Source organism: Salvia miltiorrhiza, chromosome 1 (assembly GCF_028751815.1).
Source record: "Salvia miltiorrhiza cultivar Shanhuang (shh) chromosome 1, IMPLAD_Smil_shh, whole genome shotgun sequence".
NCBI lineage: Eukaryota > Viridiplantae > Streptophyta > Magnoliopsida > Lamiales > Lamiaceae > Salvia > Salvia miltiorrhiza.
The window spans coordinates 75,094,631-75,120,550 of record NC_080387.1 but is presented as its reverse complement, the minus strand read 5'-3'; the positions used below and the strand labels follow the sequence as shown (position 1 = coordinate 75,120,550).

Here is a 25,920-nt window from a genome sequence, read left to right as displayed (position 1 = left end):
CGTAACATATCTTGCACAGATTTTGCCCTAATTCTCGCTGCGACGACGACGACGACGCGGCGGTTTGGTGATTCCTGTCGTCGGAGGCGAAAAATTTGTCGTAGACGGAGCTGAGATTCCAATTATTCTGGCAGAGGAGGGTGCAGGCGGCGCCTCTCGAGACGGAGAGAACGTCGGAAACTGTGGAGATATCGTCGTCGAGGAGTTGCTGGATGTCGTCCTCTGTTAGGATTTTGTAGGGTTTCTGGAGGCGGCTGACGGCGGCGTAATCAGCGAAGCTGTCATCCGCCGCCGTATCACTGCTGCTGCTGTAGAAACCCTCGCCTTCAGAATCCATGGAATCTTTGGCGTGTGTAAATAATGAAATTTAGTTTTGTTTGGATCGTGGTAAATTCCGGTTTTAGGTTAACTAGGTTTTGGTATAATAATAATGGCCCACAAGCCTAATCTAATGGACAACTACATTAAAAAAATATACTATTAATAAATAAATTGAAAATATTATTTTAGAGTTATAATAATAATAATGATGCAACGAGACTCATAGTGATCGATACTCGCTAACGTGATAAGGACTACTATGTCAGGGGCTTATTTGATACTTTGCCCTAGATAAAATTAGTAATGCTAATCCCTTATATATTTTAGGCTCTTATTATTTCTATCATTTGAGCTAGTTTTGCGTGTTTTTTATCACGTCATTTGAGCTAGTTTTGCGTGTTTTTTTATCACGTTTGAAATGGTGAGATTGGAGAAATCCTAAGTTATTATTCATGAGAAAACTTCCTCAACAAATCGGAATCAACTTTGAAATTCTTGCAATGTATCATTTCCAAGCATAACGACACGAGACATAACACAAGATATAGGTAAAAAGCCAAAGCCTTATCACAGTAAATGTGGGTTTTCTTTCGAGCTTTCATGGCTGGATGTCGATCTTCTGAAAACCTTCGAGGACGAATTCTTCAGCATTTTGTGAGCTGTGGTTAATTGTTTAGATAAAACATTAGTTAGTCAAGTTATTGCACAAATTAATGATAATATAAACTCATATTTGGTGAAACATAAACCACTTACATTTTTGCATCATTCGGCAGCAGAGCACAATTCTCAGCATAATAAAAAACCTTCATCGAAATCCAGTCATAAACTAGCTCAACTCTATCATCAACATGAGAGACAACACTCACGTTTTGTGCACGAGCATCAGTATCATATTTCTTCAACTCCTTCGTAATACAATCATAAACTACTAACTGATAGGGCTTATCACTACCGAATATCTTCCTTTTAAGAAACAAAAATCGACCATCCTTCAATCCCAACGGGTTTTCAATGCCGTAAAGAGCAACAACATATGATTTGGCCCACGAACTTTCTTTCCATACCAAAAGCTCAAAAGACTTGGCTCCACACTTTGATTCTTCATCGGTAGATTCATAGGCAATAGCACCCAGAAACCCACGACACTCGACAAGATCATATGTCAACCCATCATCTCCAGTCGGGGAAGGGATGCAAGAGAAACATTCACTGGTGAAGTCAAATGATAGAACATCTAATGCTGGTTCACTTGATGGACCACCAAAGGCCGAACCAAGTCTTGCTTGCCAATAGCAACTCCCCTCAACGTACACACCACAATGGGCGCAAATACAAGCATCAGGACTCGGAATCTCCTTCCAAGAACAACTTTTAAGCGAATACAACTCAGTTTTCGTCTCTTCATAATCAGAACGATGTCGGACATTGCACCAAGACCATAGGTGATACTTCTGTATCAACTTGTAGTCGCCGGATTTAGCATCGTATCCGAGACCACAACCCTGGAAAAGGATATTACATTGAATGGGTTTCTTCGGCGGAGCAATAAATTTCAGCTCTTTAGTTGTTAGGTTGCAAAGAACAATTTTGCCTTGATAATAGAAATACAACAGCATCCGGCAAATATTACCACTAACATAATTTTCATTATCATAAAAGAAGAGATTGGTAATTTCAAAGCCTTCCTTGGGAGACATATCTTGGGGAGACGTAATAGATAAATAATACTCCTTATTATCGCCACCACCATCGAAACATTTCAAAACAAGCTCATTCATCTACAAAAACAAATTAACAATAGAATTATACATCATCGACCAACTCGAAAATACTTTCTCCTAGATAGAATCAAATATCAAATATATATGTAGTTTGTAAAAATTCACATACCTTTCTTGTACTATAGAATCAAAGCTTAATAACGCTTCAAGGCAACCCAATCAGGCGAATCCGCCAACTCTAGAGAGGTGAGGGAGAGAAGAGAGAGTGAGATGAGGATCAGTCGTTAATATGATTCTAATTAAAATCTAATTAGTGCAAAACTTGCGGATCATCAAGCCTTAATATAAAAAGGATTACGAGGGATTAAGATATCTATAATCTATAATATATTAAAAAATAACTTTAATCAACGTGCGGAACAAGTCAGGGTAAAAAAAAAGGTTATAAATTTCAACCTGTGAACTCGCACAAGAGACTAGCTCAATATTATATTTGGTTAGATCTATTAATTTTTATTTATTTATAAATAACTTATGGTAGGAGAATCGTATACTGCAATTGATTGAATTCGCATTCGCAATTCCCTCTCTATTCTCCCCTCTCTAGAGTTCCGAATTAGGTTGGCTTTTGAAGCGTTAGTATGCTTTAATTCTATAGTATAAGAAAGGTATGCGAATTGATGATGTACGTATATTTATACATATATTTGATAGTTGATATTTGATTGTTTGTAGAAGAAAGGTGGGTAAGTGATCGGTTCTGATATTTGATATTTGATTGTTTGTAGGAGAAAGTATTTTCGTGTTCGCCGCCAGCTATGGAGACCCGAGACATTTACCCATCTCTTTCCAAAGAAATCATCGAAGAAATACTGTTAAGACTACCGGTGAAATCACTCCTGAGATTCAGGTGCGTCTCGAAAGCATGGCAATCTCTGATCGACAGAAAACGATTCATCAGAACCCACCTTCAAAATTCGGCAAGAAACCCTAGTTTAGCCCGCCACAAGGTTTTGCTGCTCAAATATGTGTCTTCACTGCCAACGCTGTTGCAACGCTCTGTACTCGATAGCTCAGATACTGATGATGCTCTAGAATTGGAATTCCCATTCGATTTTATTAAGATCGTTGGTTGCTGCAATGGGCTGGTTTGCCTTTTACTGGATAGAGAAAGACAAAGAGAGTTTGTGTTGTGGAACCCATCTCTCAGAATCTCCAAGAAACTGTCTGAGACAGACATGATGTCATTCTTTCAATTCTACTGTTGTGGGTTCGGTTGGGATGAATCGAGTGGCGATTACAAGGTTTTTGCGATTGCGAAGAGAGCCAGCGGCAAATCTATATATTGGATATATAGCTTGAAGAGTGATTCATGGAAGGAATCAGAGGAAGTGAAGGGTTGGGATTCATGTAAGAAGGAGGATCGTAGTAGGTATGACAAATGTGAAATGGGGGTATTTGCAAGTGGGAGTCTTCATTGGGAGACGACTGATAGACGAGGCGTGGTTGCTTGCGACTTGAAGAGAGAGGCGTTGGGGGCGGTGGAGCTGCCCGAGTGCTCGGAGTGCTGCCGGTGGCAAGGTATTGAGGTTATTGGGGAATGCCTTATGGTATATTACTGGTGCGAGGATTCGAGTTGCTTGGATTTTTGGATGAAGAAGAAGGAGTCTTGGGAGAAAGTGGTGGTTCTTGATGACTACTTCTTTAGTCCTCTCTATATTTCTCCCACCTTGGCTCCTTTTTGGAGTGGTGGGTTTTTTTTTATCAAGATTGGGAATTTGTTGGTTTTTGATGGGAAAAGGTTTAGGAATGTGGTCTCGTTGAAATATGCCGATGTCTACATTGAAAGTTTAGTCTCACCATTAGAGTTATAGTCCCCATGCCCATGGTAAAGGTGTAGCTTCTTGATTTTTTTGTCATGCATTTTTGTTTTTGACTATTATTAATGTTTCAAATTTGAATCCATCTTAACGTGACTTTTAATTTAAAACTTGTAGTTATTCAATAAGCGAAACTTACAAGGATACATGCTTTTATAATTGCAACAATAGAAATTCGATTGTGAAAAATAGTAATTATATTTATATGCACTTTTGCTTGATTTACAAAGGTGTAGCATGATTCAAGTGTAAAGATATTTGATATGTGTGTATTTTAATTATTTATATTCTTAAATTATTTGTGTTTTAATTAATGGAATTTAGTATACATAATTAGGTTTAATTTGATGCAAAAATTGAAGAGTTCGACGGAATCGAGTAAAAGGAATTACAATAAAAAGAGATTTTTGGTGCATTTTTGAAGAGGCCGTATGATGCTAGAAGTAAAAGAATATACCGGCTATATATCCTGGAAAAATATTGAAACTAAGGTACACCAAACTTTTCGGTTAAAGTATGATCTGATAGATACCGAACCGGTTATACCGTACTAGAAAAAATACTAAACTTAAGGTATACCAAATTAAAGTATGATAGATACCGAACCGGTTATATCCCACCCTCCCGAAAAAATAATAATTAATTTCATATCAAATTAAATATTATACCAAAATTTGATTATACATATTATAAATATAAATGTGTTAAAATTTTCATTTATTAAATAAGTACACATTACAATTGAAGAATAAAGTACATTGAATAAAGTACACATTACAATTTTCATTTAATACGTTAAAATAATAAATATAATAGTAATACACAAAATTATGAGAATTGGATCTCATACCATGTATGCAGCTGATTAGAGAAGAAAGGTATGATTTTTCGGATATATGGCTGAAAATAACTCATAATTTGTGTATTTCCTTTTAAAAGATTGATTTTAATTCCAAAGAAAAATTATAATAAAATTTATTTTAGAATATTTTTTTTAAAAAAATAAAATTTATTATAATATTATGAATTATTCTTATTTTTAATTTTGAATATTAAAATATTTCAAAATTCTATACCATAATTTTATGTTTACCGCTTTTATTATTAGCTGATAAAAAGAAGATTAAGGTAAAAAATAATTATTATTTGGGTTTTTACGAATTTTTGAACTACACATGGAAACAAAACAATTGTTGCCCATATAAGGCCTGAAACCCTAGCTAGGCTTAAATCCCCAAATCACCTCTCCTTTTCCGGCGATAGAGGAGCCTCCACTAGCAGCAGCAGCAGCCGCCGTTTCGACGGAAAGCTTCAAGACTCTATTTTGAGGTAGGATTTTATTTTGTAGGGATACCATTTTTGTGATACGATTGAAAGGCAGTTCCGATGGCTGTCGCTGTTTACAGGCTATTTGATATTTGATTGTTTGTAGGAGAAGTATTTTCGTGTTCACCACCAGCTATGGAGACCCGAAACATTCACCAATCTCTTCATCTTCACGAAGAAATGATTTTCCCATCTCCTGAGATTCAGGTGCGTCTCGAAAGCATGGCAATCTCTGATCGACAGCAAACGATTCATCAGAACCCACCTTCAGAATTCGACAAGAAACCCTAGTTTAGCCCGTCACAAGGTTTTGTTGCTCAAATCTATCGCTACACTAGAGCTAGAGCTAACGCTGGTGCAACGCACTGTACTCGATAACTCAGAAAATCAAGTTGTAGAATTGGATTTCCCAATCTCTTACAACTCCATCGTTGGTTGTTGCAATGGACTGGTTTGCCTTGTACGGAACAGACAGTTTGTGTTGTGGAACCCATCTACCAGAATCTCCAAGAAACTGCCTCACTTAGACGACTTAGACGATATCGACGATTACGGCGACAATCGTGCATTCGACAGTTGTGGGTTCGGTTGGGATGAATCGAGTGGCGATTACAAGGTTTTTGCGACTGCGACTGTGACGGCCGGGTTTAGACACACCATGGCTATAGCTATGATGTATAGCTTGAAGCATGACTCATGGAAGGAAGTGAAGGGTTGGGATTCATGGAAGAAGACGAATGGTATTGGTATAGGTAGGGCTACAATGAGGATGGGGATGTTAGCAAGTGGGAGTTGTTAGAAAATGGAGGTGATTATATAGTGGTTGAGTGTGGTGAGTGATTGTAGTGAAGTGGTGTAGAGAATATTGTGAGTGTAGTGTGGGTAGAAGATAGAGAGAATGATTTTAGAGTGGAGCTCTTGTCTCCAAAGAACTTAGATAATATTAGATAGAGTGATGTTTTTGAGATGTTTTTGAGATTGGTTACAAATGGCTCACAAGAGCTCTATTTATAGGTGTGGGAAGATCTCTCTAGATCCCACTACACTAACTTGTATCTAGAATTCTCTACTAGCATCCACTTAAGGAATTCTCTAGATACTATATAGAAAATATCTAATCTCTAGAATACCATACATGTCCTAGGTATTATTTAGAATACTCTAGAGTAATCTAGCTAGTAGTGAATTCTCTAGATTATGCATAGTATATTCTCACTTAGAATATTCTAGATAAATGCATCACACTTCAATAGGAGTCTTCACTGGGAGAGGTGTGATAGACGAGGCGTGGTTGCTTTCGACTTGAAGAGGGAGGTGATCGGGGCGGTGGAGCTGCCGGAGTGCTCGGAAGGCTGCAAGTGGCTGGGAATTGGGGTGATCGGAGAATGCCTTTCGGCATACTACAGGCGCGAGTATTCGAGTTGCGTGGAGATTTGGATGAAGAAGGAGTCTTGGGAGAAAGTGGTGGTTCTTGATCAGCTGTGTAATCCTCTCCATATTTCTCCGGCCTTGGCTCCTTTTTGGGGTGGTGGGTTTTTGTTGATCAAGATTGAGAATTTGATGGTTTTTGACAGGAAAGGGATTAGGGTTATGGTTTCTGATGTTTACATTGAAAGTTTAGTCTCACCGTTAGAGGCCTAGGGAGAAAGAGAGAGTACTATAGTTTCTTGTTGGTTTTGTGTGATTTTTATTTTTGAATATTACTCCCACCGTTTCACAAAAACATGACATTTGTAAGTGGCACGAGTTTTAAGAAATGTTAGATAAAAGTGTATTGTGAGTGGAGAAGGGGTCTCACTTTATAAAAAGTAGAGATGAAAAGTAAAGGGGTTGTGATGGAGTAGTGTCCAAAAATAGAAATGTTCATATTTTTGTGAGACACCCAAAATGAAAAAACGTTCATGTTTTTGTGAGACGGAGAGAGTATTAATTATTGATGGTTGCGTTGAGGGCTAAATGTTTCGAATTTTATTTACTTTTAAAATTTCTATTTACTTCTGCTTAATTAATTAATTTATAAGATTCCGTTAATTGCAATGACGATAGTAACAAAAGAAATCAATTGAAAAAAAATAAAATAGTTATACTATATGCACTTTCTTCTTACTAATTTACATGTTTCCAATTACAACAACAAACTTATAGGCTAAGAAGGATCATTGAAATTAAAAGAATGCCATACAATTATTTTGAACCATTTGCAGCCTGATCCCCTTGTTCATCACCTTCAGCAACAATCACATTTGGTGGTGTTCTAATTCTGCCGCAAAAGACTAAAGGATTCATACATACTTAATTGACATCAGTTTCCGCAAGTTGGGAGTTGGGAATGAAGTAGTAATAACATCTTCACAATCAATGTTCGCCCAACCCAGTCATAGACTAGTAGTTGACGGCAGTGAAACATACATCAATGAACCATTCAAGTTCAATGGTTTATCAACATTATCAATTTAGACCATTCTCCATCTATTCCATATTCCCAAACCTCAAAAGACTTTACCTCTCCAAATCTGCTACGAATTTATATTTTTATTGCAATTTTCATCTGAGTTTGATTTTCGAAAAAATTAGAGCTTAATTGACAGTCGAAAGTTCACTTGATGTTGGTCTAATAACTTCTGATGATGGTGAGTATTTAGAAGCTCGAATGGTTTAAGAAGGCAAAAATTAATATATGTGACTTAATTTCGACTGTCAATTTATTGCGTGAGAAATCAACTGATGTAAACTTTGTCCACAACTAAAAGAGTGATAGAAATCAAGTTGGATTGTTTTAAAAAACAGGAAATCTTTTTAGGTTGCAGGAAGATAGGCTTAACTTCTTTAGTTGGGAAAATGTAATGACTATCAACTATGTTGGGATAGAAACTATAGATCACTATCAACTTTATAATTCTAGTAATTTTGAAAATTACACGTCAAAAAAAAGCAAAACAAAAAATTATTTAACAAACGAAATTAATTAGAGATTTAGTATAATTATTAATTTTAGCATACGCGTTTGAATATTAAATTTATGGAGAAACTAATAACAAAATATACAAGTGTAGGATTCAAAAATAGAGAAATCAAGAAAATAAATTTATGGTTTTCCTTTAACATAGAGATGCTAGGTGTTTGGTTTGAGTGATAAGACATTACTGATAAAATAATTCACCTTAATCAAGTGTTTGATTATGATTGAATTAGCGATTGATAATATGGCCCGCATCTAATCATGCAATTGAGTGATTATTTAAGTTGGGTGCATTATTTAACCACTTCTCAAATCCTATCAATCTTATCAATCATATCTATCTCATCCATTAAACCAAACGCTAGAGAAGCTTCGTCGAAGAAAAGAGGAGATAAATTATGGACACGAGTATGGAATATAACTCTTCTAAAAATAAATTATGATTTTCCATACACTTGATTTCACAAGTGTATGAACACGCAAATTAACACTTTTTGAACGTAAAAGAATTATTTGTTTAGATATCTTGAGAAATATTAGTTGAGTGCAAGATTACGCATTTATTATTATTATTTTTTAATTATTGGTAAATCTTAAATTTTTTAACATTAATATTACTCTACAATTATAAAGTGATACATTTCGAATGCAAAATTTGTATGACTTCTCATAGTATGATAATTATTCAATTACATTAATTAATTTATGTAAATTAATTAAATCGCGTGCAATGCAGGCTTTCTATGCCTAGTAATAACAATAAAATAACAAATGAGAAATCCTAGAATATCTTAAACAAGACAAATCTGATATGTGCTAATTCTCGTAAAATAAAATGACATAGTTAATTACCAACACACAGATACAGCTTAAATTAAAGAAAGTTACATGCCAAAAAAAAAAAAAAGCTTCAAACTTACATCAAACACTAAACACCCTTGTTTATATCATCAACTTCTCTGCTGTCTCCTAATCTCTTTTCTCATCTCTACTCTTTTTCTTCTTCTTTCATGTCTTCTTCTCCTCGCTCTCTCGTAGAAAATCTTGTCAACAATCTCTTCTATTTTCTCGAAATATCTTTCTCTGAAGCTTCTGCGGCATAAAAGCGTCCATGCAATGCTTCCTAATCCCACAACATAACCAAGCGCAGAAGATACATACTCCCACTCGATCTCACTCTTCTCTTCCCCGTTTTCATCTTCTTCTGGCGACAAATGATCACTGTCATCACTATCACTGCAGCTTATGTTGAGATTGAAACCACACAACCCCGCATTCCCTTTGAAGGAATCAGTTGAAAATGTTTGTAACTGACGCCCATTTGGGATCTCTCCAACCAGCTTATTGTAGGACAGATTCAAGAATGAAAGGAATGTGAGCCCTGCAAGCTCCACTGGTATTGGCCCGATGAGTCGATTTACAGAGAGGTCGAGTGATTCGAGATTCCTCAACTGACCAAATGAGTTTGGGATGCTTCCATTGAGGGCATTGTGGGAGAAGTTGAGCTGATGAAGTAAGGTAAGATCTCCAATTGCATTTGGTATCTCTCCGCCGAAATTATTGCAAGAGAAATCAATGATACCAAACTCTGACCAAATCGTGTGATACTCTGAATTTCTCCCTTTCATGATTAATGTGACGCTTAATGAATACCACAATATTGAGGAATGGACAACTGACTGTAGCATCATTAATGTCTTCCAAGTAGAAAAGTTTATTGATTCCAGATTTCCGCTGAACTGATTGGAAGATATATCAAGAATTTGGAGATATGGCCAGCTCATGTTTTGACATCTTACTTCCCCATAGAATCTGTTAGAGTGCAAAATAAGAACTAGCAACCACGTGGATGATAGCATGCACGGGAAACTGTCAGTGATGTTGTTGTTCCCAACATTCATGAACTCCAACCGCTCACATCTTTCAAGGGACTTTGGGATTTTCCCTTCTAAAGTATTATTGTTAAGATCCAAATATTGTAGCCTACAATCCATAGGAAAATTATCTGGAATGCTACCGCTGATGTTGTTTTGGCTTAGATCTAACTCTGAAATGTTTTCAAGTAAGCAAGGGGGTATGCTGCCACTTAATCTATTGCCAGACAAATCAAGAACCTCGAGCCTCGTATCACTGCAAAGTGAGGTTGGAATCGATCCACTTAAACTGTTATTAGCAAGAGACAACTCCGTGAGTTGAGACGCAGGTGGAATGCGCAGGTGCAACTCACCCTTGAGCTGGTTAGACTGCAAGTGTAGCCATACAAGAGAAGAAGGGATATGGTAAGGCTTTTGCAGATCTGTTAGAAGATTAAAAGAGAGGTCCAAATCCCCAAGTTGTATTCCCCAAATCCAACTAGGTATCTCCCCACCAATCCGATTGTATGAGAGGTCCACTATTTCCATATCCAAATGTTTGATGAAATTAGGAAAATGCGACAAGTTACATGAAGCTAGTCTTAACACTTTTAGTTGGAGACTTCCATATGAAGTTGAATTGAGGTTGCCAACATCTACTGACAATCTATTGTGAGATAGATCAAGTCGGGTTAGATTGGCAAGGTTTTGACATTTGTCTAGTTGCAAAGTGCCATTAAACTCATTGAAGTTAAGACGAAGTTCCAACAATGAAGGGAGAGCAAAGAGAGAGTGGGGAATATTACCAGAGAGTGAATTACTTGACAAATCTAAATAAACAAGATTGGAAAGACCTTCAAACAGCATAGAAGAAAGTGAGCCAGTGAGGGAGTTATATGACAACTCTAGATCAATCAGGTTGGTTAGGTTAGCAAAGGTGGGTGGAATCGAACCCTTCAAACGGCAGTTAAAAAGAGACAAAGTGGTCAAACTTGGAAAATTGGCGAACAAGTCTGGAAGTTCTGTTCCAAGATGGTTAAAATCTAGTCGAAGGATGGAAAGGGAATGGAGTTGCCCAAAGGACTTATCTAAAGGCCCAGACAAACCACAACTAGTCAAACTCAAGGCAGTGAGGTTGGGTAAATATGATGATATAATGTGGCTCCATTTTCTCCTCTCATGAGAGGAAGTAACATTGGCACCATCAAGATAGAGCTCTCGAAGCCCTGTTAGATTTTGAACAAGCATCTCCAGTTTCACAGATATATCATTATAGGAGATATCGAGACTAACCAACCTCCTCAAGGAAGAAATTTCAGCTGGAACCTGCCCACCAAATCCAGCATGGGATAAATTCAAGTGTGTCAAATAGGTGAGATTGTGAATACCTTTCGGGATGGGAGTGTAGTGGAAATAATTGTGGGCTAGATTTAGCTTCTGCAGATGCACAAGTCTGAACAGACTCGATGAATCTGCGATTCCACCAGAAATAATGGACTCATTATCGAGCTGCAAACTAACGATGTAGCCAGCAGCATCACAGTCCACACCGGGCCACTTGCAGCACTCATCACTTTGATTCCATCGCACCAATTTTGTTGAACGAGAAGAATTGAAGCTCAACTCATCCTTGAGTTGAAGCAACAAGATTTTATGATGGTGAAGACATTGGGTATTATAAGAATGAGTAGTGAAAATGAAGGAGGAAATTAGTGTAGAAATGACGAAGAACAACTTTGGAAGCATTGTGATGAAGAGGCTATTAATTGATAGTATTGTGATTTTGTGTTTTCTACAAACTTGTGCAAGTGGCTTTAAATAAGCCACTAGAAAGACTATTGCACTTATAAAGTATCTATTAATTAATTTAGTGCGAGCTTTTTAGCAACTTTCATTTGTTCTAGAAGGTGGATGAGTTGATTTGTTAATTAATGCAATAAGCTTGGTATTAGAATGGACCATAGGTAGTTTTATCGAATAGCATCACTCAAAAATTGAATTTAATAATTACTAAAAATTAATTAGTTATTTGCAAGAGTTTGCTAAGTAATAAAAGTCGTTATTGCATTAGGATTACAGAGTCTAGCTGATAGTTAGTCAAATATCTATACATATTATAAAAGTGCCTTATTTTATAAAATTTTATTTGCCTATTATATCCCTCATATATACTTAATTTAAGGTTAATTGTGTAATTTAATATATTATACATATAATGTATCTATAAATATATTATGGTTTATCTTTTATATTTTAATAGTTATTTAAGTAGTAGTATCCATTAGGATTCTTCATCATATGTTATTATTATTTTTATTATATAATTTTAATAATTTAGAATTAAAATACAAAGGATTACTTAATATGTAGTTGTTTTAGAAGTTTAATTTTGCTTGAATCTTGGAATTAAAATTAATTATGTAAAGATGAAACTTATAAAATAAATATCACGACAAAATTAGGTGATGTTTAATTAATTAAAACTATTATTTTTATACTAAATTTAATTTTTTGTTTTAATTTTATGAGTTCTATATAACATTATACTTTTAAAAAATTAACCAATAATTGGTTCAAAAAATACATTAAAATGATAAATATTGCTATAAAACAAAATAAAATATAAATGTACACTCATAAAAAATTATTCATTAAAATAATTTCTTTTTACGTGCGAACACACGTTATCTCTGCTAGTATTCCAAAAGTAGGCCAATACGCGTAACGAATTTTTGTAGCTAGTAATCATAAATATAAAGAAAGACACAAAAAAGTGGGAATAGAAGAAATTGCCATTGATATGCTTGTGGATGTGGTGAGAGGAAGACTATTTTTTTTAGAGAAGGAAAGACTAAATGGTTGACATGGAAGACTAAATCAATTAATTCGTGTACAATATTAATATATGTATCATAATTTAGTTCATAATTGGTGTCTCATTTTGTACTTAAAACTAAATGGTTGCAACTTAAACAAAACTACCCATTTCTTCTTAAAACTTGTGTCATATCTTTTGGTCCATATAATTTTTAGGGACAGAGTGAGTAATATTTTAGTTCATAATTGGTGTCTCATTTTGTACTTAAGAACTAATCATGGACTAAAAAGTTCCATCTCTAATAAATTAACCATGTAGACTTGTAGGCAATTTGTTGATCTTTGATGAGAAAGAAATTAATGCAACGAAATTTTTGCAAAATATATACTCTTTTTTATTAATTTAATCGTTATTGTACATTGATTTTTAGTCTCCTACGTTATTTAATGTAGCGTTGTTGAATTAATAGTTGATAAAAGTCTAGGTCACAGGTAGGCCATCTCTAATAAATTAACCATGTAGACTTGTAGGCAATTTGTTGATCTTTGATGAGAAAGAAATTAATGCAAAGATTTTTTGCAAAACATATAGTCTTTTTGCATTGAGTGGCTGGCATTAAAAAGCCAAAGATAATAAATTTAGGATTGATGGTTTCGGAAAATTCTTATCAACGAGAAAATTTCACTAATCAATATCTGAATAGCAAAATAGAAGAAAAAGAAAAGGAAAAATCGCTATCGTGTATACGTGTATGTGGAAATTACAAATCGTGAAAGATGGTTTTCTCTGATTAGCAACTAACCCCATTAACACTCTTAATTAAGGTGGAGACCAATTCAAAATTCTAATGCTAGAATTTAGCCCAAGGATTGACTGGTCGAGCCGTCAAGCATAGTTAGGACTTAGAGGGTGTTTGACTGAGCTTATAAGCTCATCAAAACAGCTTATAAGCTGTTTAGGAGCTTATAAGATCTTTCAAAGTGTTTGGCAAAATAAGCTCCCAAACAACTTATAAGCTCCAAAAATAAGCTCCAAGAGCTTATAAGCTCCCCAAAAAATAAGTTCCTCTACCCCAACTTATTCTTTTATAATCTCATATGCAACGATCATTTTACAAATATTTTTCAACTATAATTTATTATTTTCATTATATATCATTCAAGTTCATTTTTCTTCGATTTTCTCTTTCTAAAAAAATATTTTCTATCTCTAACAAAAAATTCTCTTTCTAGCTTATAAGTTCAATTATCCAAACAGTTTGACAACTTATAAGCTCTTAAAAATTATATTATAAGTTCTTAAAACATCTTATAAGCTAAGCTCTTTAAAATAAGCTTAGCCAAACACCCTCTTAGAAGAGTCTCAAGTCAACGATGTGTGGCCCACGTTAAAGCCACATATCAGTTGAGTATATCATTTTCTTCCAATCCCAATCACGTAGGCCTACTTGTGGAATTTACAAAATACAGATTTATCCTAATTTCAAAACATTAGTAAAATAATACACTTAGCCTGCGATAAATTAATCTAGTATTGGTTCAGACAATTGATCGAACACCTTCGGTTCACTTTCTCCCTTGGCAGCTAAATCAGTCATTTTGTCGAACATCTATTAATTGAACATCTATTGCTCAGTCTGGTCATGAAACTCAACCACGTTCGTATGATTCACGCACAATTTATGTTTTTCTACTTTTAGGTTTTTCTTTTCACATAAAATGAGACAAAGTTTATAAATATTTTATTATCAAGATGTATTAAAAACGTTCATAATAAAACAGAAGAAGAAATTGTTCATAACTAAATTTATTTCATGTATACGCTCACATATTTATATTTCATATAATTAAATACTATTCTCTAATAATGTAATAAAAATTAATTAATTAATCGTGTTGATAGACTAGTTGTTACAAAGACAAATTTATCTTTTGTTAAGATATTCCACAGAGATGTCAATCAATCACGTTTTCATGTGTAGAGAAGAAAAGGAAGTGTGGAAACAAAGAAATTGCAAAGTGGGCCATGCTAGTAGACTTGTTGAAAGACTAATTCAACGGTATTCATTAGCTAACAAGATCCGTCAAACTCAGCCTAGTTGAACCCACGGAAATGCCCATTGCAATCTACTAGCATGGGCCCAGCCAAGGCCCACTATACATGTTATCCTGAGCCAAGCTGGGCCTAAATATTTACGAAACCTGACCCATGCGATTATATGTACTATCAAAATAAATAATCATACTTTCTAGAGTATGTATTTTTTTTTCCCAAATGATTAGTATTTGAATTTAAATCTAAATTTAGAATGATCATTTAAACTTGAATAGAAATAGGGGTTATGACCAAAAAATACACGAACTTTGGAAAAAGTTATAATTTTTACATGAACTTTTAAGTAAACCAAAAAATACATAAATTTATATTTTTGTTACAATTTTTACAAAAATACACTATACATTGTCTTCCAATCCCAATCATGTAGGCCTACTTGTGGAATTTACAAAATACTGATTTTTTCCAATTTCAAAACATTAGTAAAATAATACACTTAGCCCTGCGATAAATTAATCTAGTATTGGTTCAGACAATTGATCGAACCCTTCAGTTCACTTTCTCCATTGGCAACTAAATCAGTCATTTTGTCGAACATCTATTGCTCAGTCTGGTCTTGAAACTCAACCACGTTCGTATGATGCATGCACAATTTATGTTTTTCCTTTCACATAAAATGAGAAAAACGACCAAATATTTGTGGAAGTCCTAAAACTTAAATTCATTAATTACTAAAATGTTCATTGGTTTTTTTTCTTCAATAAATTCCACAGGTAGGCTGTAGGCTTATGTGACAATCCATATTTTAAAATTAACCTCCAAAAAATTGAGAAAGACTAAACCAACTCATATAATATTTTTATTAGCAAGTATACAAGATTATAAATATTTTATAATCAAGATGTATTAAAAACTTTCCTACTTCCTTCGTCCCAATAATATTGTCTCAAATTTCCTTTTTAGGCGTTTCATTTATAATGTCACAACGTAAAAAATAAAATAATTTATTTTATTCACTCTCTCTATCTCTTTTCTCATTTACTTTATCTTTCTCTTACTTTTTCACTACTCTCTCTATCTCTCTCCTCATTTACCTTATTATCTATACTTTTTTAATTGGGTAAATATCATATTAAACCTTGAATTATACCCGTTTTATCAAAAATACCCTGAAACTTTCAAAATGCTCTCTAAACTCTCAAAGTATCATGGTTTTATCAAATATATCCCGCATCTTTTTTACGGCCACCAGACTTGTGACGTGGCTTGTCGGATGCCACAGTGTAATTTAAAATCTTTTTTTTAAATGATGTCATTTAATAATCTTTTTTTTAAAATCCATGTCATTCTATAGATCAAAATTTATCCTGAAAATTAAAACCCAAATGAAAACCCTTCTGCCCAGTCTCTATTTTCCAAATGAAAACCCTTCTGGAAATTTAACAAATGAGGGATAATATTTTTTTCTGTGATAGAATCCTGAACTCAATTTTGCTTCCAACTAAACAGCACTGGTCCATAGTAGTCATCACCACTCAATGAGAAATTGACATCAAATCCATCAACCATTTTCTCAATTATGCTAAAGCAGTTTCAAGTTTTTAGAGTGGAGGAAAATATCTGCTTCTCGAGCTCACAATTCGAAGCCCTGCAATATTCCCATGGCCCAGAATGCTTCTTCACCGCTTCCGCCATTGAAATGCGAAGCCAAGCCCCAAAACCCCGTGTTTGGTCCTCACGGTTTAGACCCTGTTAGAGTATTTATATACTCTTAAGTATTATTGTCATTGTGTAGATAAAAAGGAGTTTCTGCTGAAGTCTCACAGAATGTCTCTTGTTGAGTTGCTTGTTCGGTTGCAAGGTTCTGCTGGTTTGTTTCCTTGCGGGTTTTTTGAAGTTTTTTGGAAAGATATCTTTAAGATATTGCTTTTGCTTGAAGAGTCCGTTTCTTTAGGGTGTCCTCGTACCCTAGGACTTGCTGCCTTATGGAAACCCTACAGGGCCCTACGTTGGTTTGGTTTGACAGTTCATGGGCTCTCTACTTCTTGGCAAGGGTTTCATATTTAAAGAGACGTCATCGATCGAAGGCTGCGGCTGCACTCATCGTTATTCTACTTATTTTGAGAGAGTATTTTCGTGCATCTAGAGAGCATACAATACGTGAGGGTGTGCTGTTGCTTTACTCCTTATTTCTTTGGAAGCGTGTGTTGGTTTTATGTTCGTTCATCTGTACTCTGGCTTGTAGGAGTGTTTCTTGATGTTGGTTTGAACGTGGATTGAGAGGCAATCACGTTCTGTGGGTAAGTTCTATCTTGCTCTCTTTTTGTTCACGTAGGTGAAGGTTTGGGAAGAAATAGAGGCTAGGAAGATCGAGTCTTCGCGTGTAAGTCCTTTGTATTTCTTATCTTCACTAGTGAACTGTTGGAACTGGGCGTGGCCCCCCAGACGTAGGTGTGTTATCACCGAACTGGGTAATCATTGTTGGTGTCTTGTGTTCTTTACTTTCCGCACGTTTTGCTTTAAGTTTCGCTGCTTACGTTATTTGTGTGTGGCCGAGACAATTGATTGTTGGATAGGTAAAATTTCAATTGGTACCAGAGCGGGATCACCCAAGTTATCGGTGTTGATTCCTGGTGTATCTATCCTGTTCTTTCCGCTGCTGTGTTCGTGTGTTTAATGGCGCTGCAAAGAGAAGGTGGGTTTGTTGTGAGACCACCCCTACTTGATGGAAGCAATTATATCTACTGGAAAATGCGAATGACTTCCTTCATTCGTGCGGTTGATGAGAATGCCTGGACCGCTGTGGAAGAAGGGTGGACTGCTCCTTGTGATGAGGAAGGGAAACCCAAGCCAAGGATCAAGTGGACGTTCAATGAATTGGCTGCTTCTAATGCCAATCAAAAAGCTCTGAATTCTATCCAGAATGCTGTAACTATGGAGGTGTTTGCTCTTATATCAATGTGTGCTAACGCAAAAGAGGCGTGGGATGTTTTAATGAGTACTTATGAGGGGAATTCTAAAGTTAAAAAACAGCGTCTCCAACAACTTGCTACGAAGTTTGAAGAACTGAGGATGGACGAGAATGAGGATATTAGCACCTTTCATGGCAAACTACTTGCTCTTGCTAATGAAAGTTTCTCTCTTGGAGAAAGAATTCCTGAGGAAAAGCTTGTGCGAAAGGTGATGCGTGCTCTACCTGAAAGATTTGACTACAAACTCACTGCCATAGATGAAGCAAGAGACGTCAGTGATATGAAGCTTGAAGAACTCATAGGTTCTTTAAGAACGTTCGAAATGAATCTTCGGCCAGAGAGAACTGAGAAGAAGAAGAGTATTGCGTTTGTCGCTGATTCCGGAAACAGCAAGAAGGGCTCTACCAAATATGATTCTGATGATTTAATTGAATCTCTTGCTCTTTTTACCAAAAAATTTGGTAAAGCTTTCAATAAGTTCAAAAAGAGAAATGATGGAGGTAGAGGTTTTCAGAATGCAAAAAGCTTTCAACTATCTCAAGGGAAGAAGGATCAAGGGTCTGCTTCAAGATCTGGAATTCAATGCCATGAATGTCATGGTTATGGTCACATTCAAGCTGAATGTGCGAACACTCTGAAGAAGCAGAAAAAGTATAACAAATCATACAATGCTTCCTTAAGTGATGATGAAACGGATGACAGTGGAAGTGAGTCTGAAGATGAACCAATTGCACTTATAAGTTCTGCTGATCATACAAAGGAAGAGGAAATCATCGATGATCCCCTGAAAATTGGAGTAGATTCTGACTCTGAAGAAAAAGTTGTCGCCTTTACTGCAAAATTGGAGGAAGTCGCTCCAAGTACCTCTTCAGATGATGTTACTGTGGAAGAGACTGAAAGTGATAATGAGGATATTGATGAGAGCTTCTTGACAGAGAATTATGAACTGATGTACAAGAAGTGTGTAGCTGTGCTTGAGCTGAATAAATCTCTTTCCACTCAACTTACCAATGTCTCGAAGGAACGTGATGAACTTGTGGATCTCTGTGAAAAACAAAAGGCTGAACTGGTGGCTCTTCGACAGACTATGAAATCTAAGATTGATGAACTGGAGCATCATCAAAAACTTGTTAAAATGATGAATACCGGGACTGAAAAGTTGGACGAAATTCTGGAAAATAGTCAAAGCTCTGGAAATAAAGCTGGATTAGGCTTTCAAGGAAAAGGATGGATTCCCAAAGATGATGGAGGAAAAGCTAAAGCCACGCCCCCCAACGCAGTTGATCAGCCGCCTAAACCACCTGTGCTTCGACCAGCTGCTTATAAAAATGCTCATTCGAAGAAAAACTACAATAGAGCTTTCGTTCCAACTTGTCACTACTGTGGAAGGAGAGGTCATATCAGACCTAGATGTCGATTTCTTCTACGCGACATCCAAAATATGAGAAATTCCCAAAATTATCGGCCAAGGATGAACAGAGGATATGTTGTTCACAACTCTCTTTGGTCTGGCTTTCATCGGTCATGGTATTTAGATAGTGGTTGCTCTAAGCATATGACTGGAGATGAGAAGCATCTGGAGGATATTCATACAATTGTTGAAGAAAGAGTAACTTTTGGTGATGGTGTCCAGGCAAAGGTCGTAGGAACAGGTACTTTGAATGTTCCAGGTATGCCTAAACTAAAAAATGTCATGCTAGTTGAAGGTTTGAAGGCCAATCTGATCAGTATCAGTCAGCTCTGCGATGAACAAATGACGGTCATTTTCGACAAAGATAAGTGCATTGTTAAAGATGGAGATGAGGAGTATATCTCGGGCAAGCGATCAAGTGATAATTGCTACATTGTATCTCCTGATAATTCATGTATTCAGGTTCTTGGAGATGATACTGATACATGGCATCAAAAACTTGGACATACCAGCCTGAGAAACATGAAAAAGCTCGTGAAGACAGATGCTATCAGATGTCTTCCCAAGCTGGTGATTAATACTAAACACATCGAGATTCACCATCATTTTATTAGAGAATTGGTAGAGGAGAAAACTCTCAATTTGGAGTTCTTGCCTACTGAAAGACAGATAGCGGATATTTTGACGAAGCCATTGGATGCCGAAAGATTTGAGAAGTTACGTGGAGAGCTGGGGCTCTGTATCTTATGACTATCCGTCTTGAAGAAAAAAATGGGTACTCTGCTATTTTGTGAATTTTTCTAGCATAAGTACCAGCTCTTGTTCGTGTTTCAAATGGAGTTCCTTCAAAAGTGTCATCCTTGCAGATAAGTACACTTATCTTGGTCGATCTTCTGTTAATCAAGTCAAACTTGACAAGATTTATGTTTATTGGTCCTGTGATCATTCAAGTGTTGTGCGAATGGATCAATTTTTATTAGCTATTTTGGGCTTCAATTTCTATTGGTTAATTAGTTGGGCTTTCATTATTTCTCTTCCTAAAAGCAGCAACTGGGCTTCTCCTATTTTAGCCCATTGGTATGAAAAAAAAAGCCCAAGCCAGGAGACCTTTCATCCCCTTCTACTGTTCACTTTGTTCAGTCTACTCGTGTGGTTAAAGAAATTGAACGAGAAATTAATCATATCTCTGTTCACTCTGTTCAGTCTACTGCTCACGCAAGACAGCCCTTGAAGCTCTGTTATTTTATCTGAAGCATGGTCCTGCTGGTGCAATAGCTTCTAAAGCAAGTGAGCTACCTGATGAAGGTTCTGAGGATGAAGTTTCTGATGGCAAAAAGGGGGAGAAAATATGATTGCAGATGATGGCATGTAATCCTTCAGGGGGAGAGTTCTTGTTAAGGGGGAGTGATTTCTGTTTCTGCTGTGTACTCTTGTGTTGTGCAGAAAAGTGATTTTGTCTACACCAATGACAAAGGGGGAGATTGTTAGAGTATTTATATACTCTTAAGTATTATTGTCATTGTGTAGATAAAAAGGAGTTTCTGCTGAAGTCTCACAGAATGTCTCTTGTTGAGTTGCTTGTTCGGTTGCAAGGTTCTGCTGGTTTGTTTCCTTGCGGGTTTTTTGAAGTTTTTTGGAAAGATATCTTTAAGATATTGCTTTTGCTTGAAGAGTCCGTTTCTTTAGGGTGTCCTCGTACCCTAGGACTTGCTGCCTTATGGAAACCCTACATGGGCCCTACGTTGGTTTGGTTTGACAGTTCATGGGCTCTCTACTTCTTGGCAAGGGTTTCATATTTAAAGAGACGTCATCGATCGAAGGCTGCGGCTGCACTCATCGTTATTCTACTTATTTTGAGAGAGTATTTTCGTGCATCTAGAGAGCATACAATACGTGAGGGTGTGCTGTTGCTTTACTCCTTATTTCTTTGGAAGCGTGTGTTGGTTTTATGTTCGTTCATCTGTACTCTGGCTTGTAGGAGTGTTTCTTGATGTTGGTTTGAACGTGGATTGAGAGGCAATCACGTTCTGTGGGTAAGTTCTATCTTGCTCTTTTTTTGTTCACGTAGGTGAAGGTTTGGGAAGAAATATAGGCTAGGAAGATCGAGTCTTCGCGTGTAAGTCCTTTGTATTTCTTATCTTCACTAGTGAACTGTTGGAACTGGGCGTGGCCCCCCAGACGTAGGTGTGTTATCACCGAACTGGGTAATCATTGTTGGTGTCTTGTGTTTTTTACTTTCCGCACGTTTTGCTTTAAGTTTCGCTGCTTACGTTATTTGTGTGTGGCCGAGACAATTGATTGTTGGATAGGTAAAATTTCAGACCCCAATCTGCTGGCTGCTGCAGAGAATCGCGCGCGTATGATGCTCTGGTTTGAAGCTCTCTTCGCGGGCTTCTTGTTCGAGACAGGGCTTCGCAGGTTTGTTCCGATCTCTAATATTACCCAAATGAAAACCTTCCTGGAAATTTAATCTCTATTTTCCTTCATTGCACAATCCGCCTCCTATCTCAGATACCACCGACCACAATTATCCCATAAACGCCGAGAACATGTCGAATTTGCAAGTAATTCCAAATGGTTTCCGACGAATTTGACAAGCGAATCGGGCAGGAGGGTTTTCATTTGGGTTTTAATTTTCAGGATGGATTTTGATCTAGACATGGATTAAAAAAAAGATTATTAAATGACGTCATTTAAAAAAAATAGATTTTAAATTACACTGTAGCATCGGGCAAGCCACATCACGTTTTTGGTGGCCGAAAAAGAGATTCAGGATATATTTGATAAAACTATGATACTTTGAGGGTTTAGAGAGCATTTCGAAAGTTTCAGGATATTTTTGATAAAACGAGTATAGTTCAAGGTTTAATATGATATTTACCCTTTTTAATTTGTGTACCCCATTTTTATAGAAAAGAAATTGTTCATAACTAAATTTATTTCATGTATACGCTTAGATATTCATATGTCACATAATTAAATTAATATTCTCTAATAATGTAATATAATATCAAGGAATTGAAGATATATATAGTGTCACAGCCCGGCCTAAGCTAGTGTAGAATTAAGCCGGGGAAAGGTGTGACTGGGAAAGGGAGTAAGAAAATGCAAAAGAAAAGAGATTTAAATAATAATAATGAACTCTCTTTAACGATGAATTACTTTAATATTGGATAATCATAAGCAGTCACTTTTAAAACTCATGAGTAGACAACTTACAATACTCAACGACAAGTTGTCTAACTTTCAAGTGATATAATTCTCAAAGCTATTGATTTAAAATATGTACAACACATCAACAAAGTAGAATAGACTGAGTGTTGCAGCGGAATAATTCATGTGGATTACATGTATGAAGACATGGAATCCTGAGCCTAATTTAATATACTCTGAAGGCTTTGCTCTGCTTGCATCCATCTACATCACAGCTTAACCTGCATATTTAGAAACATACGCAGGGCTGAGTACCAAAAAGCACTCAGTGGTTACATGCCGAAATAACTTTAAACTTGCTCTTAGAGCTATATATTGAACTTGCCATCTCAAGCATCACACAGGAGTTTTATTTAAATAACATGTGCATGCAAAACTGTAAAATATCTCCATAATCATCATAACATCATATACGTCTGCAGACATTAACATGTATGTACCATATCTACGCATCATATAACTCTGAGTGTTGAGAAGTAGGCCTCCTTCTCAAACACGATGACAAGCTAACTCAAAGGTTAACTGTCAACTCTGTGTACACAAATCCTGACTCGCTCAGGACCCGAATTCGTTCTTCTATGTAGATGGTATCATACAAATCTCAAACATTGGCAAGTCAATAATTTGAAAATAAATGCATACACTCAAACTTCATATAATAAAGTATGCATCTTTACTTCTTGAGTTAGTAAGCCCACCTGATATACTTAACGATGTAGAAACTCTTGCTCACTTATCTAGCATTGTTACTGTCACCTTCATAATAGCAAGATTATAAAATAAGGTTGGATAACTAGATAAGAAGAAATAACTATAAATAGCATCCCGATAAACTTTTAATCTTTTGCAAAACTAGGGTTGCATCAACTAAACTAACCAAAAGCAAACAGTAACATCATATCTCTTGGGATATCTCAAGTTGAAAAAGTAAGAGTAACTAACCCATTCTATATAGATTAGTTTATAATTGATAACCAAAATATCAATTCAAGAATTGACCAATGACTTAAGCATAGTTTTACTCAACTATCCCAAGTAAGTAACTTCAAATATGTAATCATATATGAATCTCAACTTTGAAAAATCATATAAAATCAACCTCTTCAAAGAAAAATACAAACTTTACATTTTTAGAAATCTCTCAGAGTCTATTTTTATTAGAAAGTTACAAAAATACAATATCTCAAGTGTATATGAAATTATCTCACAAAAGGCAAAATCTGCCACAGAACTACGCTGCTTCGCGCAGTACATTTCAGAAACTCGTTTGACACATCTAATGGTCTCGGATTTAGCTGAAATTTTGCAGAAACGTACTACTCATGATAAAGTTATTACAGTAAAAATTTCAAAAGATTTGGACTACGGGAACATCATCAAAAGCACCTCGAAACATACTGCCCTGTCAAGCCGAAAACTGACAGCAAAGCCCCTTTGTTTCAACTTAACATATAATTCATACGTTTGTTAAATACAAACCATAGGAACTCAATTACATCATCTTGCTACATGTTAGAATGCTTTAACTCAAAACTTCACACACGTTTACCACATCAACATATAACAAGCAAATTATAACACAATCAATCACCTCAACTTCTCCAATCAATATTAAAAGTAGTTCTTCCCTTATTCTTAAACTAAAATTGGCTCAACACATAGTAACATGCTCAATATCCCCCAATTTCTATCATATAATCTCATTCCACGCTCCTAAGAGTTCAATTATATAAGCATCAAACATTTAGCTATCTTACCTCAAGAATGCCCAAATTCTAGGGTTTTCTGCCTCCACTTTCCCCTCTAAAATCCGCCCCTCCGGCAAGGCCCGCCGTCACCGCCGCTGTCTCCATCACACCGCCACCCCTGCCTCAGGTATGCTCCCTCTCGATCTTTCTCTCTCAACCTCTCTCGCTGCTCTCCCCCTCGGCTCTTCTTCTTCTGTATCTATTCTATTTGTTTTTCTGACTTGAATCTCTTGATTTCAAAAATAGGTGCTCTTCAATGAACATTGTCGGCTGAAGGCGTTACCGGTCCGACGAAGCTGCCTTAGTTCTCACTGTTGCTGGTGTTTTTAAGTTTGCAGATTGAGGAAGAAATGATCAGAGTGAGAGAGGAGAGAGTTATGCTGGGTGGAGTCGGTTCTTGAAGTTGCTAGAAGAGTTATATCCAACAAATTTAAAAAATGATTGCTAGTCTCTTTGAAGCTTGAACCAAAAATAAAATGAGATTTAGGAGGCGGTGGAAAGGAAATGACGAACTCGCGAGAATAAGAAAAGAAATAAAGGGTAGCTTCCTTCTTAAGATTTGTTAATAGATATCCCCAAATAAAATAAATAAGTAAATGTAAAAATATCTACATTCTTGTGAAAGCTTATGGATTGCTATTGCTAATAGCCACAAATATTATTCTAACTAATATAATAATATAACTCTCACATGTAATCAATTAATACATGTATATACATAATGCCTCAGTTCAACTAAGTTAATAAATATAAACTTATAAGTGCCATCGTCATTGATATATCATTTACACTATTGATTTAGTAATTAATCTTGATTACTAAATCAATAAACTCATTAATAAGTAATACTCAAATAATTAAATAACATCCGTCACTTCAATTAGTCGAGCAATAAGTCGACTAATAATATCTCTTATTTATCATCATTCTCATCTCTGAAAATAATAAAATAATCCCTTTAACTAGGAATTATAACTTGCTTCCAAGAATAAAATTAATAACGGATGCAAATTAAAAGCTCAGGATATTATAATAATATCTCATCTCATCTCAGTGATTCTACTTCTCTTTCTTCTTTTAGATAATAGAAAATAGAAAATAAAATTAATAATAACATATATACTGTAGTGAAAAAACCGGGTGTTACATATAGTGTAAGGTTTTATTGAGAAATTAAATATTTTTGTTCAAATATTCCACATATATTTCAATCAATCATGTTTTCATGATAGTTATGATGATTAGCATGTATAGAAAAGAAAAGAAATTGCAAAGTGGGCCATGCTAGTTGACTTGAATAATTGACTTGAAAGTCTAATTCAACGATTTAAATTATTAAAGTATTTTCCTTTGAATTTTTAAATTTAAATTTGAATAATATCTATACTAATATAAAAAGTGACTTGGGAACAATATGTGAATTGCCTAGTTCACCCTTATTACATATTTTATTTTAAAATTAAGTTCATAAATTACTGCTGAAATAGAAATTTTATTAAAAAGAAAAGAAAAGAAATTTTATTAAGTTCATAAATTACATATTATATATTATTATAAATATATATTAATTCATTAGATATTAAACTAAATCTATTTGATATACATCAGAATACAAAACCAACTTGAAGCCCACGAAACTC

The 25,920-nt window shown here is 35.5% G+C and overlaps 5 protein-coding genes and 1 long non-coding RNA gene across 9 annotated transcripts; 3 read left to right on the top strand and 3 right to left on the bottom strand.

The window, feature by feature from the left end:
* Positions 1-748: 748 nt before the first annotated feature.
* LOC131006214 (uncharacterized) lies at positions 749-2,362 on the bottom strand. 2 transcript variants are annotated; one of them, XR_009095431.1, is made up of 3 exons: positions 2,215-2,362; positions 1,078-1,826; positions 749-980 (listed from the first exon to the last, which is right to left on the bottom strand). XR_009095431.1 is itself a non-coding variant. In XM_057933395.1 (3 exons), the coding sequence occupies exons 2-3, from the start codon at positions 2,100-2,102 to the stop codon at positions 920-922; spliced, it is 1,086 nt and encodes a 361-aa protein (XP_057789378.1). In that variant the 5' UTR covers positions 2,215-2,362; the 3' UTR covers positions 749-919. The 2 variants fall into 2 exon arrangements, 1 of the variants encoding a protein (XP_057789378.1); XM_057933395.1 differs by having other exon boundaries at positions 1,078-2,102.
* Positions 2,363-2,569: 207 nt separating this feature from the next.
* On the top strand, positions 2,570-4,165 carry LOC131006213 (F-box/kelch-repeat protein At3g23880-like). 2 transcript variants are annotated; one of them, XM_057933393.1, is made up of 2 exons: positions 2,570-2,730; positions 2,834-4,165. In XM_057933393.1, the coding sequence occupies exons 1-2, from the start codon at positions 2,716-2,718 to the stop codon at positions 3,917-3,919; spliced, it is 1,101 nt and encodes a 366-aa protein (XP_057789376.1). In that variant the 5' UTR covers positions 2,570-2,715; the 3' UTR covers positions 3,920-4,165. The 2 variants fall into 2 exon arrangements, with proteins under 2 accessions (XP_057789376.1, XP_057789377.1); XM_057933394.1 differs by having other exon boundaries at positions 2,572-2,713; positions 2,834-4,159.
* A 615-nt stretch (positions 4,166-4,780) lies between these two features.
* LOC131013443 (F-box/kelch-repeat protein At3g23880-like) lies at positions 4,781-6,892 on the top strand. The gene is made up of 3 exons (XM_057941528.1): positions 4,781-4,803; positions 5,459-6,028; positions 6,505-6,892. The coding sequence occupies exons 1-3, from the start codon at positions 4,781-4,783 to the stop codon at positions 6,890-6,892; spliced, it is 981 nt and encodes a 326-aa protein (XP_057797511.1).
* A 2,268-nt stretch (positions 6,893-9,160) lies between these two features.
* LOC131013437 (receptor-like protein 7) lies at positions 9,161-11,809 on the bottom strand. Its single transcript, XM_057941518.1, has one exon. It carries the CDS (start codon positions 11,807-11,809, stop codon positions 9,161-9,163), a length of 2,649 nt encoding a protein of 882 aa, XP_057797501.1.
* Positions 11,810-16,597: 4,788 nt separating this feature from the next.
* LOC131013436 (uncharacterized) lies at positions 16,598-21,332 on the top strand. The gene is made up of 8 exons (XM_057941512.1): positions 16,598-16,676; positions 16,732-16,806; positions 17,182-17,195; positions 17,272-17,319; positions 17,535-20,058; positions 20,523-20,648; positions 20,847-20,921; positions 21,298-21,332. The coding sequence occupies exons 1-8, from the start codon at positions 16,598-16,600 to the stop codon at positions 21,330-21,332; spliced, it is 2,976 nt and encodes a 991-aa protein (XP_057797495.1).
* A 1,133-nt stretch (positions 21,333-22,465) lies between these two features.
* LOC131006212 (uncharacterized) lies at positions 22,466-25,220 on the bottom strand. Of its 2 annotated transcripts, XR_009095430.1 has the most exons (3): positions 24,290-24,818; positions 23,231-23,288; positions 22,466-22,753 (listed from the first exon to the last, which is right to left on the bottom strand). It is a non-coding gene; the product is annotated as an uncharacterized LOC131006212 (long non-coding RNA). The 2 variants fall into 2 exon arrangements; XR_009095429.1 differs by lacking the exon at positions 23,231-23,288 and having other exon boundaries at positions 24,290-25,220.
* Between the last annotated feature and the right edge of the window lie 700 nt (positions 25,221-25,920).

Bases quoted from the DNA above. Each gene is read 5' to 3' on its own strand.
- LOC131013443 (XM_057941528.1), top strand. From the start codon at position 4,781: ATGCAGCTGATTAGAGAAGAAAG. The intron at 4,804-5,458 runs GTATGATTTTTC...CCTGAGATTCAG, and splicing joins CAGCTGATTAGAGAAGAAAG to GTGCGTCTCGAAAGCATGGC. The intron at 6,029-6,504 runs GTTAGCAAGTGG...ACACTTCAATAG, and splicing joins GCTACAATGAGGATGGGGAT to GAGTCTTCACTGGGAGAGGT.
- LOC131006214 (XM_057933395.1), bottom strand. From the start codon at position 2,102: ATGAATGAGCTTGTTTTGAAATGTTTCGATGGTGGTGGCGATAATAAG. The intron at 981-1,077 runs GTAAGTGGTTTA...AATTAACCACAG, and splicing joins CTGCCGAATGATGCAAAAAT to CTCACAAAATGCTGAAGAAT.
- LOC131013437 (XM_057941518.1), bottom strand. From the start codon at position 11,809: ATGCTTCCAAAGTTGTTCTTCGTCATTTCTACACTAATTTCCTCCTTC.
- LOC131013436 (XM_057941512.1), top strand. From the start codon at position 16,598: ATGGCCCAGAATGCTTCTTCACCGCTTCCGCCATTGAAATGCGAAGCC. The intron at 16,677-16,731 runs GTTTAGACCCTG...GTCATTGTGTAG, and splicing joins CCCCGTGTTTGGTCCTCACG to ATAAAAAGGAGTTTCTGCTG. The intron at 20,922-21,297 runs GTTTGTTTCCTT...TCTGGCTTGTAG, and splicing joins TCGGTTGCAAGGTTCTGCTG to GAGTGTTTCTTGATGTTGGT.